This window comes from Thamnophis sirtalis, unplaced genomic scaffold (genome assembly GCF_051295495.1).
Source record: "Thamnophis sirtalis isolate CommonGarterSnake01/CBP01778 unplaced genomic scaffold, rThaSir2_p1.2 scaffold_13, whole genome shotgun sequence".
NCBI lineage: Eukaryota > Metazoa > Chordata > Lepidosauria > Squamata > Natricidae > Thamnophis > Thamnophis sirtalis.
Genome location: NW_028261393.1, coordinates 43,590,787 through 43,608,105, shown reverse-complemented (window position 1 = coordinate 43,608,105; position 17,319 = coordinate 43,590,787). Strand labels below are relative to the sequence as shown.

At 41.1% G+C, this 17,319-nt stretch overlaps 1 protein-coding gene across 2 annotated transcripts in view; it reads left to right on the top strand.

Annotated features, from left to right (window-relative positions):
* The window catches only part of BRWD3 (bromodomain and WD repeat domain containing 3), a 58,953-nt gene that overhangs the window by 30,150 nt on the left and 11,484 nt on the right, over positions 1-17,319 (top strand). For both annotated transcript variants that reach the window (XM_087727388.1, XM_087727389.1), the window contains exons 18-31: positions 1,245-1,412; positions 3,020-3,203; positions 4,405-4,498; positions 5,620-5,769; positions 7,152-7,228; positions 8,072-8,249; positions 8,387-8,503; positions 10,514-10,621; positions 11,811-11,935; positions 13,265-13,347; positions 13,731-13,842; positions 14,304-14,365; positions 15,986-16,141; positions 16,840-16,960. In XM_087727388.1, coding sequence (XP_087583514.1) covers positions 1,245-1,412; positions 3,020-3,203; positions 4,405-4,498; positions 5,620-5,769; positions 7,152-7,228; positions 8,072-8,249; positions 8,387-8,503; positions 10,514-10,621; positions 11,811-11,935; positions 13,265-13,347; positions 13,731-13,842; positions 14,304-14,365; positions 15,986-16,141; positions 16,840-16,960 — 1,735 coding nt within the window. The remainder of the gene's footprint in view (positions 1-1,244; positions 1,413-3,019; positions 3,204-4,404; positions 4,499-5,619; positions 5,770-7,151; positions 7,229-8,071; positions 8,250-8,386; positions 8,504-10,513; positions 10,622-11,810; positions 11,936-13,264; positions 13,348-13,730; positions 13,843-14,303; positions 14,366-15,985; positions 16,142-16,839; positions 16,961-17,319) is intronic.

Sequence of the window (17,319 nt, the reverse complement as noted above, 5' to 3'; positions counted from 1 at the left end):
GATGGTTATGGGTTGTCATGATCCCGGCATGGTGGTTTCTTTAAAAATGCCTCGGTACCCTTTGTACGTTTGGAATGTAATACAGGTAGTCCTCGACACAATTGAGCCCAACATTTATCTTGCTAAACGAGAAATTTGTTAAGTGAATTCTGTTTCACTTTGCAACCTTTGTTACCCAGTTGTTAAGTGAATCACTGCTGTTGTTAAGTTAGTAACCTGGTTGTTAAGTGAATCTGGCTTCCCTGTTGACTTCGCTGGTCAGAAGGTTGCAAAGGGGGATCATGTGACTCTGGGACACAGCAATGGTCATAAATAAGTTGTAAAGTTCCCCTAGCGGTGCCTGATTCATAATAAGTGACCCGATATTGTAGTACAAAAAGTAGTGATTTATTATTATTATTATTATTCTGCCGACATTCTGCATGGAATGTCAACACAGAGAGTTGACATAAGTCAAGCGTCTAAATTTTGATCATGGGGATGCTGCAAAAATTCCTAAGTGTGTAATAAGTCATTTTTTTCAGTGCCGTTGTAACTTCAAACGGTTACTACCATGTTTTGCCGAAAATAAGACAGGGTCTTCTTTTCTTTTGACCCCTGAAATAAGCTCTTGGCCTTATTTTCAGGGAGCTCTTATTATTTTTGAGGTGCAGGAGGTGGTGAACGTGGTCACCTCATTGCTGCTGCTGCTGCATTGCAATATTTTCGGGGAGGGCTTATTTGCAGGGGATGGCTTATTTTTGTGTATGGGCCCAAAAGCCCGACTGGGCTTATTATCCGGGGAGGTCTTATTTGGGGGGAAATGGGGTAAACAAATGGTAAGTTGAGGACTAACGCCCAGGTAGTCCTTTACTTATGACCGATCGCTTAGTGGCCATGCAAAGTTTCGCTAGAACCCCCAAAAGGTACTTACAACCTAGTTCCAATGGCTGCCCCCCCCCCTTGGTCCCTTGACCACATTTCAGATGCCTGACATCCAGCCTATGTTTGCCGTCTGCCATATTTTTTTTCCACGAAACTTGCACTTTTGCAACAATTTTGCAGAAGACAAATAGTGTTAATCTCTTCCAGCAAAAAAAAAGGAACAGTGTAGATGAAAACAGGAGTGTCTGTTTTGTTTGCACCTGGTCTACATTCTGAGGGTTAGGTTTAATGGGAGTCTCTTTTTATAAATGAACTGTTGTATGTCGAGGACCGCCTGCGCTGGTTCCTCTCCGCCTTACGCTATGTTTGATCCCCCAAAGGTGATGGCGAAGTGGTGGAGCAAGTGATCGGACAACAGACCAACGATCAAGAAGGGAGCATCCTGGACGGGATGATCAGAGAGCTGCAACGGGAGCAAGATCTGAGGAGGCTCAGCGAAAGTGAAGCACCGCCAAATCCCCCACAGAACAGATTGCAGTCTGTGCACAGTAAGAGTCCCCTCCTCTTGTCCTCCTGCCAGAACGTGGGAAATCTGAACTTTCTCCACTGTCCTTTTGTTGTTGTTAGTTAGTTGTTAGTCGTGTCCTACCCATCATGACCCCATGGACAACGTTCCTCCAAGCCTTCCTGTCCTCTACCATATCCTGAAGTCCATTTAAGCTCACGCCGATTGCTTTGGTGACTCCATCCAACCACCTCATTCTCTGTCATTCCCTTCTTCTTTTGCCCTCAATCTTTCCCAGCATTGGGCTCTTCTCCAGGGAGTCCTTCCTTCTCATTAGGTGGCCAAAGTATTTGAGTTTCCTCTTCAGGATCTGGCCTTCTAAAGAGCAGCCAGGATTGATCTCCTCTAGGACTGACCGGTTTGATCACCTTGCAGTCCAAGGAACTCGCAGGAGTCTTCTCCAGTACCAGAGTTCAAAGGCCTCCATTCTTTGGCACTCAGCCTTTCTTATGGTCCAACTTTCACAACCATACATTGCAACTGGGAAAACCATAGCTATACACGCTTTTGTTGTAAGGGTGATGTCTCTGCTTTTGCTGTCTTTTTAATAAAGCAAACATGATAGAAGGATTGTTTTTTTTTTTCTTAGATCAGTGCTTTCTGAGCTTGGTGGTTTTCTTGCAGATGTTTCATTACCCAAACTAGATAACAGTTAGCCCTGATGACGGTACCTAGTTGGGTAATGAAATATCTGAAAGATTGGCTTAGGATCCAGATGGATCTTGACAGACTTGAACACTGGGTCCTCCTCTCTAACAGAATGAAATTCAGTGTAGAGAAAAATAAAGTCTTACACTTAGGCAAGAAAACTCAAAAGTACACATAGACTGGGTGAAACCATAGCAGTGACTGTGAGAGGGATCTTGGAGTCCTAGTGGACAAGCACTTAAATATGAGCTAGCAGTGTGCGGCGGCAGCCAATAATAATAATAATAGAGGGATACAATCAAGATCAAGTGAGGTACTAATACCATTCTATAAAGCCCTAGTAAGACGACACCTAGAATACTACATCCCGTTTTGGTCCCCACATTATAAAAAAGATGTTGAGACTCTAGAAAAAGTGGAGAGAAGAGCAACCAAGATGATTAGGGGACTGGAGGCTAAAACATGCAATGAACAGTTGCAGGAACTGGGCATGGCTAATCTAATGAAGAGAAGGACCAGGGGAGACATGAGAAGTATCTTCCAATATTTGAGGGGCTGCCACAGAGAAGAGGGGATCAAGCCATTTTCCAAAGCCTCTGAAGGCCAGACAAGGAATAATGGATGGAAACTGGACAAGGAGAAATTCAACCTAGAAATAAGGAGGAACTTTCTGACTGAGGCAATCAACCAATGGAACAGAAGTTGCCTTCAGAAGTTGTGGGAGCTTCATCCCTGGAGGCTTTCAAGGAGAGACTGGTATTAGGCTCTCCTGCTTGAGTGAGGGGTTGGACTAGGTGACCTACAAGGTCCCTTCCAACTCTGTTAATCTGTGGTCTGCAAGAAAACCTCCAAGCTCAGAAAGCAATAAGGAGCCCGCATTTCAGCCCTGAGCTGCAAATATTCTCCTTTATTGTTCTGATTTTGTTTTGCTTGTTTTGGCAGTTTTGAGGAGCCCAAGCCTGGATATGGCTTCCCCCACAAATGTCGGGCTCAGACGGAGTGGCCAGATTGAAGGTGTCCGTCAGATGCACCACAATGCTCCTAGAAGTCAGATGGCCACAGAGAGAGATCTCATGGCATGGAGTAGGAGAGTAGTAGTAAATGAGCTGCCTCCTGGACTTAGCAGGTAAAGAAAAAAGGCTTTGTCAAGGAAGTTGGGGGTTGCTTAAAAAAACTGCTTAAGACAGTGATGGCAAACCTTTTTGGCACCGAGTGCCCAAACTGGAACATGTGTGCATGCACACGGGTGCATCAGAAACCCAAAGAGCAGCTGGCTGGCGCACATGCCCACAGAGAGGGCTGTAAGTGCCACCTCTGGAACACGTGCCATAGGTTTGCCATCATGGGCTTAGGGTTAAGTCCTCAATTTACGGCCATTTGTTCTATGACCATTCAAACCTAAAAGGTAAAGCTTCTCCCGCACATATGTGCTAGTCGTTCCCGACTCTAGGGGGCGGTGCTCATCTCTGTTTCAAAGCCGAAGAGCCAGCGCTGTCTAAAAATGTCTCCATGGTCATGTGGCCGGCATGACTCAATGCCGAAGGTGCATAGAATGCTGTTACCTTCCCACCAAAGGTGGTCCCTATTTTTCTACTTGCATTTTTTAAGTGCTTTCAAACTGCTAGGGTGGCAGGAGCTGGGACAAGTAATGGGAACTCACTCCGTTACACGGCGCTAGGGATTCGAACTGCTGAACTGCCGACCTTTCTGATCGACAAGCTCAGCGTCTCATTCAAACTTACGATTAAAAATGTGACAACCAGTTCTTGCCATTGCAACTATCACATCACACTGTCCCTTTGGTTATATGATCACAATTTGGAGGCTTCACAGCTGGCATGTATTTACAACCCGTTGCATCGCAGGGTCACTTGATCATCCTTTGTGTGATCTCCCCAGGGGACTTCCTTGCTAGCAAAGTAAGAAGGGAAATCCAGATGTGCTTAACGACTGTGCCCGAAAAGGTTGTAAAACCATAGTGATGGGATGTCTTACTTAATGACCACCTCACTTAATGAAGTTCCGGTCCCAATTGTGGTCCTAGGTCGAGGACTGCTTTTATAGGCTCTTTAGCACCTTGTGAAATTAGCTCAGGATGCTGGCTGGGGAATTGTGGGAATCAAAGTCCACATATCTTAAACGTTCCCAAGGTTGAAAAACAAAAGTCTAGGCAATTTAAGGGCATAGTAGAAAGCTTCAGCCATGGACAGTAGGTAAAATTACTAATCCTTCTTTCTTGGAAGGAAAAAAAAATCTTTAGAACCAAGTAACAGGAGATCTTTGAAAATATTTGGACAATAACCCAAATTTGATCTTTCTTCTTGAAGAGTTCAGGAAGAATGCCGAGCAGCCAAAGGTGAATTGGAAATCCACCTGTATACCCTTGAAAAGAAGAGGAAGCCATCCTACACTTTGCAGAGGGTGAGGAATGTTTTCAAAAAGGGGAATATTTTTTTTCCAGGCACAGACCTTCTTCACTAACCAGTTGGAAATTTAGCCATGTTATATATGGATGGATGAGAGAATACATTAAAGGAAAGATTTAGATGTAGGGAAATTCTTGGTAGAAAGAAGCAAGGCCTATGGAGAAAATAGAATAGAATAGAATAGAATTCTTTATTGGCCAAGTGTGATTGGACACACAAGGAATTTCTCTTTGGTGCATAAGCTCTCAGTGTACCTAAAGAAAAATAAAATACAATACATTCATCAAGAATCATAAGATATAACACTTAGAGATAGTCATAGGTTACTAATAAGCAATCATATCATACTAAAAACAAATAAAACAATAGAAATTGAAAGATACAAGCTACATGGTTATAGTCATAAGTGGGAAGAAATAGATACTAGTAAGGAAGAGAAAAATAATACTAATATAGTCTTAGTAAATTATTTGACAGTGTTGTGGGAATTAGTTGTTTAGCAGAGTGATGGCATTCGGGGAAAAACTGTCCTTGTGTCTTGTTGTTGTGGTGTGCAGTGCTCTATAGTGTTGTTTTGAGGGTAGAAGTTGAAACAATTGATGTCTAGGATGTGAGGGGTCTGTAGATATTTTCACAGTCCTCTTTTTGACTTGTGCAGTGTACAGGTCCTCAATGGAAGGCAGGTTGTAGCCATTGTTTTTGCTGCAGACCTAATTATCCTCTGGAGCCTGTGTCTGTCCTGTTGGGTTGCAGAGCCAACCAGACAGTTATGGAGGTGCAGATGACAAGACTCAATAATAAAATAAAAGCCTTGTATTTGAACACGATTCAGTTTTTTAAAATTCTAAAACTTTAAAATAACAGAGTTAACCTGAATCCAAACAAAATTGTAGCAGACGTTCCCAGATTTGTAGTTGTGGTTTACCTACATAAAGGAAGCCAAAAGGCAGACAGGCAGACAGATGTGTGTGCCTAGAATCCGAGATGCCATTCATAGCTACCTTCAAGAACATAAAAACTCACTTCGCTTTAAAAACGTTCCCTTGCAACAAACGCTTCCCTTTGCAAATTTAAATTTCCATGTCCTCTTTTTTTTCTCCCTGGTTCTTCTCAAAGAGCGATTACCAACCCGGTAGTGGGCGGTCTTTGCGCAGAAACCAGCGCAGGCGGCAGCATGCGTACCAGACGCGCTCCACCATTGAGCGTCACTCACAAAGCGTAAGGAGAAGTTCCCACACCCAGGAAGACTCGGAGAGCTCCTCGGAGGTGAGATGACCCAGACTTTCTTTCATTGATTTGTTTTAGTGGTGTGGTTGCCTAAGGTTCTTTTGTTTTTACGATTTCACACACACACACACACACACACACACACACACACACACAAACACAGAGTCTTTGACTTACAACCACAGTTTGCTATTTCTATTGCTAAGCTTAACTTAGGAAGACCTCATCCAAAAGAAAAAAAATTCTCAGTCATCCAAGTCATGGTTGTCCCTAAGGTGTTTTTTTTTCCAGGAGGCAACTGGACTTTCTTGCTTTCTCTTTTGAAGACGTTTCACTTCTCATCCAAGAAGCTTCTTCAGCTCTGACTGGATGGTGGGGAAGGGAAGGATTTTTATTCCTTGCAGACAGCTGGTCATTTGCATCCTTTTAGAGGGTCATTGAAGCACTTGGATGTTTATCTGTGCCCTCGGGGTCACCTGAGTGGTGCTCCTGGTTCCTCTGGTCTGCATTTTTTTCATCTGGAAATCCATCCCTACTCCCGCACCATTCCAAGGATGTTCATCCCAAATTGTATAGCTAAACATCTGTAGAGATTCTCAGTCATCCAGAACATGGTTGCTCCAAAGGTGCTTTTTTTTCAGGAGGCAACTGCACTTTCTTGCTTTTTTCTGTTGAAGATGTTTTGTTTCTCATCCAAGAAACTTCTTCAGCTCTGACAGGATAGTGGGGAATGGAAGGTTTTATATTCCTTGCAGACAGCTGGTCATTTGCATCCTTTTAGAGGATCATTGAAGCACTTGGAGGTTTATCGGTGTCCTTAGGGTCACTTGAGTAGTGCAAATGGTTCCTGTAGTCTGCAATTTTTCCTCCTGTGGAAAGCCATCCCTACTCCTGCACCATTCCAAGGGTGTTCATTCCAAATTGTGTAGCTAAACGTCTGCAGAGATTCTCAATCATCCAGGTCAGTTGTCCCAAAGATGCTTTTTTCAGGAGGCAACTGGACTTTGTTTTTTCTTTTGAAGCCATTTCACTTCTCATCCAAGAATTTGCATCCTTTTAGAGGGTCATTGAAGGACTTGGAGATTTATCCATGTCCTCAGACTACAGGAACAAGAAGCACTTACTCAGGTAACCCTAAGGACACAGATAAACCTCCAAGTGCTTCAACAACCCCCTAAAATGATGCAAATGACCAGCTGTCTGCAAGGAATATAAATCCTTCCATTCCCCACCATCCAGTCAGAGCTGAAGAAGCTTCTGGGATGAGAAGCAAAACATCTTCAAAGAAAAACAAACAAACAAGGAAGTTCAGTTGCCTCCTGAAACAGCAACTTTTTTGGGGGGTGGGGGGGACAACCACTACCTGGATGGCTGAAAATCTCTATGGATTTGAAGAATGTTTGTGTTTTTGTCTCCACCAGGAAGTCAATTCCGTGGGCACCAGTGATGGCTCTGGAGATGACAACGTAGCTGCGTGGCAGAGTGAAAGCAGCTCCAGGTATTTTAATTACCTTTCATGAAAAGGGAATAGTTTATCATAGAAAAAGCACACTTCTTCTCAATACTATTCTAAGGCCCATGGGTGGGTGGGTGGGTGGGTGAGTGAGTGAGTGAGTGAGTGAGTGAGTGAATGAATGAATGAATGAATTTTGTAGATGGTTCATTAGATTTGAGAGCCAGTTTGGTATACTGGTTAAGACACCAGGCTAGAAACCAAGAGACTGTGAGTTCTAATCCTTCCTTGGGTGCAAAATCAGCTTGGATCAATCATTAATTCTCAAATCTAGGGAGGAAGTAATGGCAAGCCACATTTGAAAAATCTTGTCAAGAAAACTCCAGGGTCTTGTCACCTCTCTCCAGGCCTTCCGGAAAGCCGTCAAAACCTGGCTGTGCCGGCAGGCCTGGGGTTGACGAGTTCCCCTCCCCTCTCGACCTGTGTGGCTGTGTGATTCTTGGCTATTTTAACTGCTTGTATTGTGTTCTATGTTCCCTTTCCCCCCTTTGAGTTGTTCGCCGCCCTGAGTCCCTCCCGGAAAAGGGTGGCATATAAATAAAACAAATCTAATCTAAATCTAATCTAAATCTCTGAGAATTGGCACAATTGAGCGGAAGGAAAGAAGAAAATAGAATTTGGTGGCAAATGACAATTTAACTAGAATTACTGGTAAACGAGAAAAAATTAGTATTAAACTAGAAAGGAATAAACTTGAGACGAATAATATTTCCCTTTGTACGGCTACTTCTAGATAGGCAACACACTCTTAACTTCTCTTTGTAGCCCTTCGAATTTCATTTAATCCCACCCATTTTTTCTTATTATTTCTTTCTGTGACAATTCCAGTGATTCGTCTAGTGAATATTCTGACTGGACCGCCGACGCTGGGATCAATCTCCAACCTCCGAAAAGACAGACAAGACAAACGGCTCGCCAGATCAGCAGCAGCTCTGAGGATGAGCATGTCAAAGAGACAAAAGGACAGGAAGAGAAGCGCAAGAAACCCAAACAGACTCGGAAAAAGGTAAGCAAGTCTCAAAGAAGACCCACCTAGAAAGGTTGGATTAAGGCAAGGTCATTCACCACCCGCCTTACGATCTGTGCATCAGTTACTCGGTCTCTCTGCTTGTATTCAAACTTAAAAATGTTTCCGTTTTTAAGAAACCCAGTGGATTGCTGTCCATGGATGCTGAACCTACAGAAGAATGGTTTGCTCCTCACTGGATCTTGGATACCATCCCACGGCGTTCTCCTTTTGTCCCTCAAATGGGAGATGAGGTACTCACAGATTTAAATTCTTGGCTCAAGTTAACCTCCGATAACTATACTACATCTGCTATAAGGGGTCATGGACTCAATTTATAACATCTCATCTAATAAAATATCCAGGAAATACTGATGGCTTGTCGATCAGAAAGATCGGTGGTTCGAATCCTTAGAACCGTGTGACGGAGTGAGCTCCTGTTACTCGTCCCAGCTTCTGTCAACCTAGCAGTTCGAAAGCATGTAAAAATGCAAGTAGGAAAAACTTTGGTGGGAAGGTAACAGCGTTCCGTGCACCTTCGGCATTGAGTCATGCTGGCCACATTACCACGGAGACGTCTTCGGACAGCGCTGGCTCTTTGGCTTTGAAACGGAGATGAGCACTGCCCCCTAGAGTTGGGAATGGTTAGCACATATGTGCAAGGGGAACCTTTACCTTTACCTTAGTTTTACCAGGTCAACATGAAGGAGCTTCTTTGAATGTGGCCATACTGTATGCAAAATTGGGCAGACTCTTAACTACCCACCGATAACCCACCACTAATCACACTAAACTATTTTGTCTTTTATTTATTTTTATTATTTTCAACGCTTTGTTTATAGTGATGACCTGTGAGCATAATAAAAATTGATTGATTGATAACCCTCCGATGAAGTTCACAGAAATAATTTTAGCCATCCATAATAAAACTGAAGGGATAAATCTTTTCAGACATGATGGCACAATCTCATTCCATGTTGGACTCTACCTTGGGGAATGACTACAGTAGATTCAAAGTATAGTAATTAATTATGTCGAGACAAAGAATGCTATTTGGAATAAAGTATTTATACCAGCAATATTTTAAATACTTTTGGGGATGGGGAGGAGTTTACTGAAAGGCTACAACTTTGAAGAAATTATTTATTATATGTTGAGCTTTTAAATTTTTTTACAGTTTGTAAGCTGCCCAGAGTCACCTATGTGTGAGTTGAGTGGCTATATAAATTTGTTAGATAGATTAGATGGATGGATGGATGGATGGATGGATGGATCGATCGATCGATCGATCGATCGATCGATCAATGAGATGGATGGGTGGGTGGATGGATGATGGGTGGATAAATGGATGAGATGGATGGATGAATAGATATTGGAAGGATGGATGGATGGATGAGATGGATGGATGAATAGATATTGGAAGGATGGATGGATGGATGAATAGATGTTGGATGGATGGATGGATGGATGGATGGATGGATGGATGGATGGATGGATGGATGGATGGATGGACGGGTGAACAATGGGTGGATAGATGGATGAGATGGATGGATGAATAGATGTTGGATGAATGGATGGACGGGTGGATGAGATGGATGGATGGATGAATAGATGTTAGATCGATGGATGGAGAGAGAAAGAAAGTAAGTAAGGTTCGTTTGGTAGTCTTTTATAAAAACATAGGCCTTCTGAGATTGCTGTCCTTTTCACGACTTGAAAGTAAAGTAAAACTGGAAAACACTTCAGCCCTGTTGATGTTCTGCTTTGGCTTACAAACACATTGGCACAGGTTGTCTCAAGTGGAACAATAAGTGTCCCAAAGGACTAGAATCCAGTGTCAGTTATGCTGCCGTCTCAGTCCAATGCTCCTTTGCATGTTCAAAATACATAAGCCTCTCACCTGCTTAGGCAGCTGTGAGTTCTTTTGATCAAAACACAACTTATCATCTACTTTATGCAACAGACTATGTCTCCAGATTTGGATACCATGCAAAATTTTCATCCCCTCCCCCCCTATGATTTAATGAAACAGCCAAATGGACTTTGAACATGTGAAGTTACGATTCATTAGCAAATATTAGTCCAGGAACCCTTCTCTCTTGTAATATGCAAATGATATACTTTCCGGAGCTCCAAAGTTGAGCAGTAATTTAAACAAGTAAATGGTTTATTTTTAGGATTCAGTATTTGAAGCGTTTTAATGGAAATTGCTTTCTGAAGCCAGTGTATAAACAGCCCTCTTTTCTCATCTTCCTTCCTTCCAGATAATCTATTTCAGGCAAGGGCACGAAGCTTACGTGCGGGCAATTCGGAAAGCAAAAATTTATAGTGTTAACATACAAAAGCAGCCATGGAATAAAATGGAACTCAGGGTAAGCAGTCAAGAAGATTTTATTGTGGGTTATTAATTATGGCCAGAATGTACTCTCTATATCAAGTAATCATTAGTCTACCCCCAGCATTTATCAACCTTGGTAACTTTAAGATAGGTGGACTTCAACTCCCAGAATTCCCCAGGCAGCTGTGTTCTATTCAAAAGCAGCTTTCAGGCAATAGTTTCCAGGTTTTCCCCAGTCCTGCCTGGAGGTGCTGTGATTTGAGCCTGGCAACTGCCTGTATATCAAGAGCTCTTGAAAACAGCCCTGCCTTTGACAAAGGAGTTTGATAGGATGTGGACACATCTGCCTGATTGTCTTCTGCAGTGCAGTTTATCCAATAAATAAATAAATCCGGGTGGATAAAAATCGATGTTTTTTAAAAAAATAATAATATAAAAAATGGATTTTTAAATTTTAAATTGGATTTTTTTAATCAAATTTATTCTAATAAAATGCTTTTGGAGTAAAAATCTGTCTAAAGATGATTTTATATTTAAGATACATTAATAATTTCATTTATTCAGCATGAAATGGAGCTTAGTTATGTAGCATGCAGCTATATATTCTATACATTGATTTAAATCAAGCCTTTTTACTAGTGATTTAAATCAAATCCACCCTGAGATAAACAATAGAAGGATAGAAGAATAGAAGTATAGAAAACAGGTTAGAACAGAATAGAATAAATATGAATAATAAATCCTGAGTCCAGTTACATGTATCATGATATAAGGAAAATAGGACAGTGTGTGTGTCAGGTCCAAAACCAAGGCAATTCTTCCAAACTAAAACTTGTATTGTTTCACACAATAAAGAGCTAACAAGATTCTGTCTATAGGTGTGAAACAATAAAGGACTCAGCGTATAACAGTAAGCTGTGATCGGGGGTGGGGTGAGGATTTCCCTTGTTTATTAAGCCCCCAGCAAAGGAACAGTACAGTGGCTCCGTATATATAACCTTATCCTGATTTGACTCTGATTCTAAGGATTCAGGGATGGCATCCATATTTCATTCCTGGTCTTGCTAGAATCTGAGCTAGAAGACATTTCTATCTTAGATGCTAATTTAACAAAGGCGCACTCCGTTTAAATTGGTAGTTTTCAACGTGGGGGTCCATGCCCCACAGGGGGGGGGCAATTTGATTTTTAAAGCTGTTGACCTCTTCTGCTCTTTGACCAACAGGAACAAGAATTTGTGAAGATTGTGGGAATTAAGTATGAAGTTGGACCACCTACGCTGTGCTGCTTGAAGCTTGCCTTTCTTGACCCCATCTCGGGCAAAATGACAGGGGAATCGTTTTCCATAAAGTGAGTGGCTTGCTAAGGCTCCAGTTAAAACTGCACTGTGATGCTTTTGAGCTGTTGACTTTCTTCCCCTCCCATTCTTCTTCCTATCCTATTTTTTGCTAGGGGTTCCCAAAAAGTTGCATTAAGTGATGCTTAAATAAAATCAAAAGTATCATGTTTAGAAAAATTATAAAGACCTGGCTCTTCATACAGGATTTTAGGATGGGTAGGGTGAGACCCCCTCACTTCGTTGCACTTGCCATCTTTTAACAATTTTATTATAATGTCTCTGGATTGTTATGAACCACCCAGTCATTGGTCACTATAGACATTTAAATCATTTTTTAATCATTTAACAACCACAGTTGGGACTGGCAACTAAGTCCTTAAACAAAAACAATTGCTAAGTGATCTTTCTGTATAAGCACTTACCTCCTTGCTCTTACTTCCTTTGCTTTACAGAACTGTGAAGGTCATAAATGCAAGGATTAGTCCAACTTACTTTTTCATCACCATAACTGTAAACAGTTGCTGAAAGAGACAGTTCCTAAGCAATGGCTACTTTTGTTGTTCTTTTTATGATTGTGCACTCAAATCAGTTTTTAGTTCTTGGCAATTGCCTGGACTAGTGTTCTGAACTAGGTGTCCCCAAAAAGCCCAAAGCAGATTCCTGGTCCTGACAAAAAAAACCTTTATTAAACAAATGTGAATTCTTCTCATTCACATTCAGCAAAGGCCTGGCAAACAGTCTTTCAAAGGTGAAGTTATGACCACAGACCTTACCTAGCTTGGAAAACTGCCATGTAAATATTTTCCAAAGCTGCCAAGGTTGAGAAACACTGCCCTAAATTAGAAGTGAATTGTGGTCCCCCCCCCTTTGTTTCTTTTTGCTTTAATAATGTGGTAGCTTATGGGGAACTCAGTTTTCTCTGGGTGGGAGAAGAGCAAAATTAGCAGGGGCTCATCCCCCTTTGATCAGCTGTTCTGATCTAGGCTTCCTCAAAAAGCATGAAGCAGATTCCTGGTCCTGACAAAAGCCCTTTTATTAAACAAATGTGAATTCCTTTCCTTTACATTCAGCAGTCTTTCAAAGGTGAAGTTATGACCCCAGACCTTACCTAGCTTGGAAAACTGCCGTGTAAATATTTTCCAAATGAGGTGCTGTGCAAGGAAAGACTGGGCAGAGTCTCTGAGATTCATGGACAGATCTTCACACTCCTGAAATGAATGAACAAATTGTTTCCTGCAAAAACCCACTCCTCTTTCGCTCCTCTTTTGTTTCCTATGTTATTATTATTGCTACCACCTCCATCTTCTTCTTGACTGAGTTGTGTCATTTTTCCCCCTCAGGTATCATGACATGCCTGACGTCATTGATTTCCTTGTGTTGCATCAATTTTACAATGAAGCCAAAGAAAGAAACTGGCAGATCGGTATGTTTGCCTGTTTAACTGTGAAACCTTCAAGTTTTTCCCAGTCTAATCTGATACAGCAACATTATGTATATTCTGCACTCACTTGGGTGAGCAGAACAAATGGTTTCAGAACCAAATCATTCTAAAATTCCTGCTGCCCATTCAAAGTTTGATACCCAAAAAAACATAGATTCTGAAAATGGGTTGCCTTCAGAAGTTGTGGGTGGTCCATCATTGGAATTTTTTAAAGAAGAGATTGGACAGCCATTGGTCCAAAACAGTAAAGGGCATGGAATGCTTGAACAGGGGGTTGGACTAGAAGGCCTTCCAAGGTCCCTTCCAACTTTGTTCTACCAGCCTCTGCAGGTATCACTTTGTTCTCTCTGTTTTTCTTATTGCAGGGGATAGATTTCGTAGCATAATTGATGATGCATGGTGGTTTGGAACCGTAGAGAGTCAACAGCCATTCCAAGCAGAATATCCAGACAGTTCCTTCCAGTGCTACAGTGTTCAGTAAGGATGAATCTAAGTGTCGGAATTTTATGCAAACAAAAAAAAAAACCAACCCAGAAATAACCAAGTTTTTGTATATAAATTAAGTAATCGTGAGCATTGATAATCTGCTGGTTTGAAAATATTTGTGTCCCGTTTCTTAGAATACAAGATTTCTGCTCAATTGCCATGAAAAGCTGATTTTTATGTTTTGTTTTAGTCTCTGCAACCCAGTGTAAAGTTGGAAATAAATTATGTACACTGGGTTATGATTTTATTGGCAGGATAGGCAAAATGGGAACAAATTTAGTGGGATGGGGATAAGGAGGACAAACGGATAAAAAATCATGTATATATGAACCGGATCTCGACAAAATTTGCAGAGCAAGAAAATTTCCCCAAAATCTTGCAGTGCATTTCTTAACTTGATTAAGCTATTTCTGAGATGTTTTATTATTGTTGTTATTGTTGTTATTTTGCAGCTGGGACAACAATGAAAGAGAAAATATGAGCCCCTGGGACATGGAACCAATTCCAGAAGGAAGTAAATAGTGCTTGTTTCTTACCTCCTTCCTTTTAATTTAATTAATATCATTTCATTTAATTTCAAAGCCTTTGTTGTCATTGTACATCATGTATACAACAAAATTGGTTTAGCCTCTACTGGTGCAGTCTATACAAGAATACAAGACAACATGAATAATATAAAGAATAATCCTTATACAAGTAGTTGCGGGGGGGGGGACTAGTCATACCTTTCCATATATATGTCGTATTCTGTGCAATATGTACACTACTCTGGTGTATGATCTTATATCATGGTATATACATATTACAGACTACACTGGCACAAATAATCTCTTTGATACCCTGTTTTCCTGAAAATAAGCCCTCCCTGGATAATCAGCCGAGTCGGGCTTTTGAGCGCATGCGCTAAAATAAGCCGTCCCCGAAAATATTGCAACACAGCAGCAGCCATGACGTGACCACGCTCGCCGCCACCTGCACCTCAAAAATAATAAGACTTCCCCGAAAATAAGGCCAAGCACTTATTTCGGGGGAAAACGGTAGAGATTATTTTTTATAACAGCAAAATATTATGGCAGCTTTTTAGATCAAATTGGACTCAGTTTTTCCAAGCCTTTACTGTGCATAGAAAAGAATTCAATTTGAATTGGATTGAAATGACTGCATTTCATTGACAAGTTTTAAGTAACTTCAAGTAAAAGAGAAATGAGATACAAATTAAAATAATAATAATGTTTAACTTGACTGCATGGGCTACCTTCAGTTTACACGGATTTCTTAAAAAAAAAAAAAAGCAGCATAGTAAAATTAAAATCAAAGCCCTTTCAGACCTGCCAGAACAATTTCACTAAAAGGATATATTTGAAGAATACAGGAGAAAGTCAAAATATCAACTTTTTAATTGCATAACAGAGGACTTTCTTATAAAAAAAAAAACGTAATGGGGCATTTTTCCCGGGGGAAGGAGGATAGGAAGTTTGGATAAAGTGTTTTGTCAGATGAGGACCGCACCACATAAGGTGGAGTCGTATGGCATATAAATTTAAATTATTAGGGTTGACCGTACAATCACCCTGCATTTGGCAGTTTTGTTTATCTATGGCAGGGGTGTCAAACTCAAGGCCCGTGGGCCGCATCCAGCCCACAGGGCCGCCCTGGAAACAACAATAAAATGGCCTCCCAAGTCCTCTGCACAACCTGTTTTTGCGAAAAACGGACCCGTTTTCCATCTCCCCCCCCCCCAATGCATCACATTTTTGTCCTCCCCAGTAGCACTTTGCAGGCCTCCCAAACTCTCTGCATGCTCCATTTTTCACAAAAAATGGGGCGTGAAGAGAGTTTGGGAGGCCTGCAGAGTGCTTCTGGGGGCCGGGGTGAGCAAAAACTTTTTTTTTTAAATGTACCTCTTCAAAATCGTGGTGCGTCTTTTTCTCCGGTGCGTCTTATAGTCCAAAAAATGCGGTAATTACAGCCATACCCAGATTTTGTTTCAGGATGCATTTTGCAGAGATTGCCTTAAATGAAATATGGATAGCGTTGCTTTAGACACTTCATAACGATATATCATTACCATGATGCAACAACTGGATGCATCCAAGTCACTCACTCTCCCTCCCCTTCCCCCTTTCCCCTGCAGCTGCTTATCCAGATGAGGTGGGGGCTGGAGTCCCTGTGACTAGCGAGGAATTGGCCTCTTTGCTATACAAGCCCCAGGAAGGAGAATGGGGCTCCCATTCCCGAGATGAAGAATGCGTGCGAGTTCTCCGAGGCATCGATCAGCTTCTTTCTCTAGGTAGGGCAACATTAACTCATAAGGTCTGGATTTCTCCTATTGCCTCTGTTGGGGGCTAGAATCAGCAGAATTGTTCATTCTTAATTGTTAAGCCATCCGGAGTCACTTTGGGAAGTGAAATGGGTGGCATATAAATTTATAAATGAAGAAAAAGAAAGAGGAAGAGAATGAATGAATGAATGAATGAATGGAAAAAAAGAAAGAAAAAGAAAGAAAGAAAATGAAAGAATGAGTGAAAGAAAGAGAATGAAAAGAAAGAGAAAGAAAACAAATGAAAGGAAAAGAAAGAAAGAAAAGAAAGAAAGAAAGAAAGAAAGAAAGAAAGAAAGAAAGAAAGAAAGAAAGAAAGAAACCAAATGACACTATCAATTCCAGAACATTAAAGAGGCATCTGTTATTCCTGTTTGTAATTCCTTGGAATAATCTTTCAAAACATAAAAAAATGATGAACTTTCCAGGCCTGCAGGCCTCGCTGAAGCATCATAACACGTACAGAAGAAATCTGATTCTTACTTGTCAACATTTAAATTAGGAGGCTATCTTGGGGGCATCACCTCGTATTAGGGCTTTAGAGTAATATGAAGTCAAACTTCACATTTATTATCAGAGAGGTTTTTTTTCCCCTTAAACGCATAATGCGTCTACCATCTTCCTTAAAAGTTTTATTCAGTTCACCTTTATTTTATTGTATTTTGCAGAGATTTCTAATCCCTTTGCAGTTCCAGTCGACCTATCGGCCTATCCTCTGTATTGCACTGTGGTTGCTTATCCAACTGATCTCACCACAATAAGGAGAAGACTTGAAAACAGATTTTACAGGTTGGATGAATAGTCACTAATATATAAAAGAGTTTCTTAGCATTGTTTGGTTTTATGCTAAACAACTTCTGCTACAACTTGTTCTAGTGATTTAAAAATAATAATAATAAGGGAACCAGAGTTCTTCTGATTGAACGGACTAATTTGCTAATAAACACAAAGGATATTTGTAATGTTTGATTTTTTAATTTTAATTTTTCAAATCCGGATTCAGGATGTGTGACCTTCAGTAGCTAGCACTAGCAATAGCACTTAGACTTAAATACCGCTTCACAGTGCTTTTACAGCCCTCTCTAAGTGGTTTTACAGAGTCAGCATATTGCCCCCAACTATCTGGGTCCTCATTTTACCCACCTCAG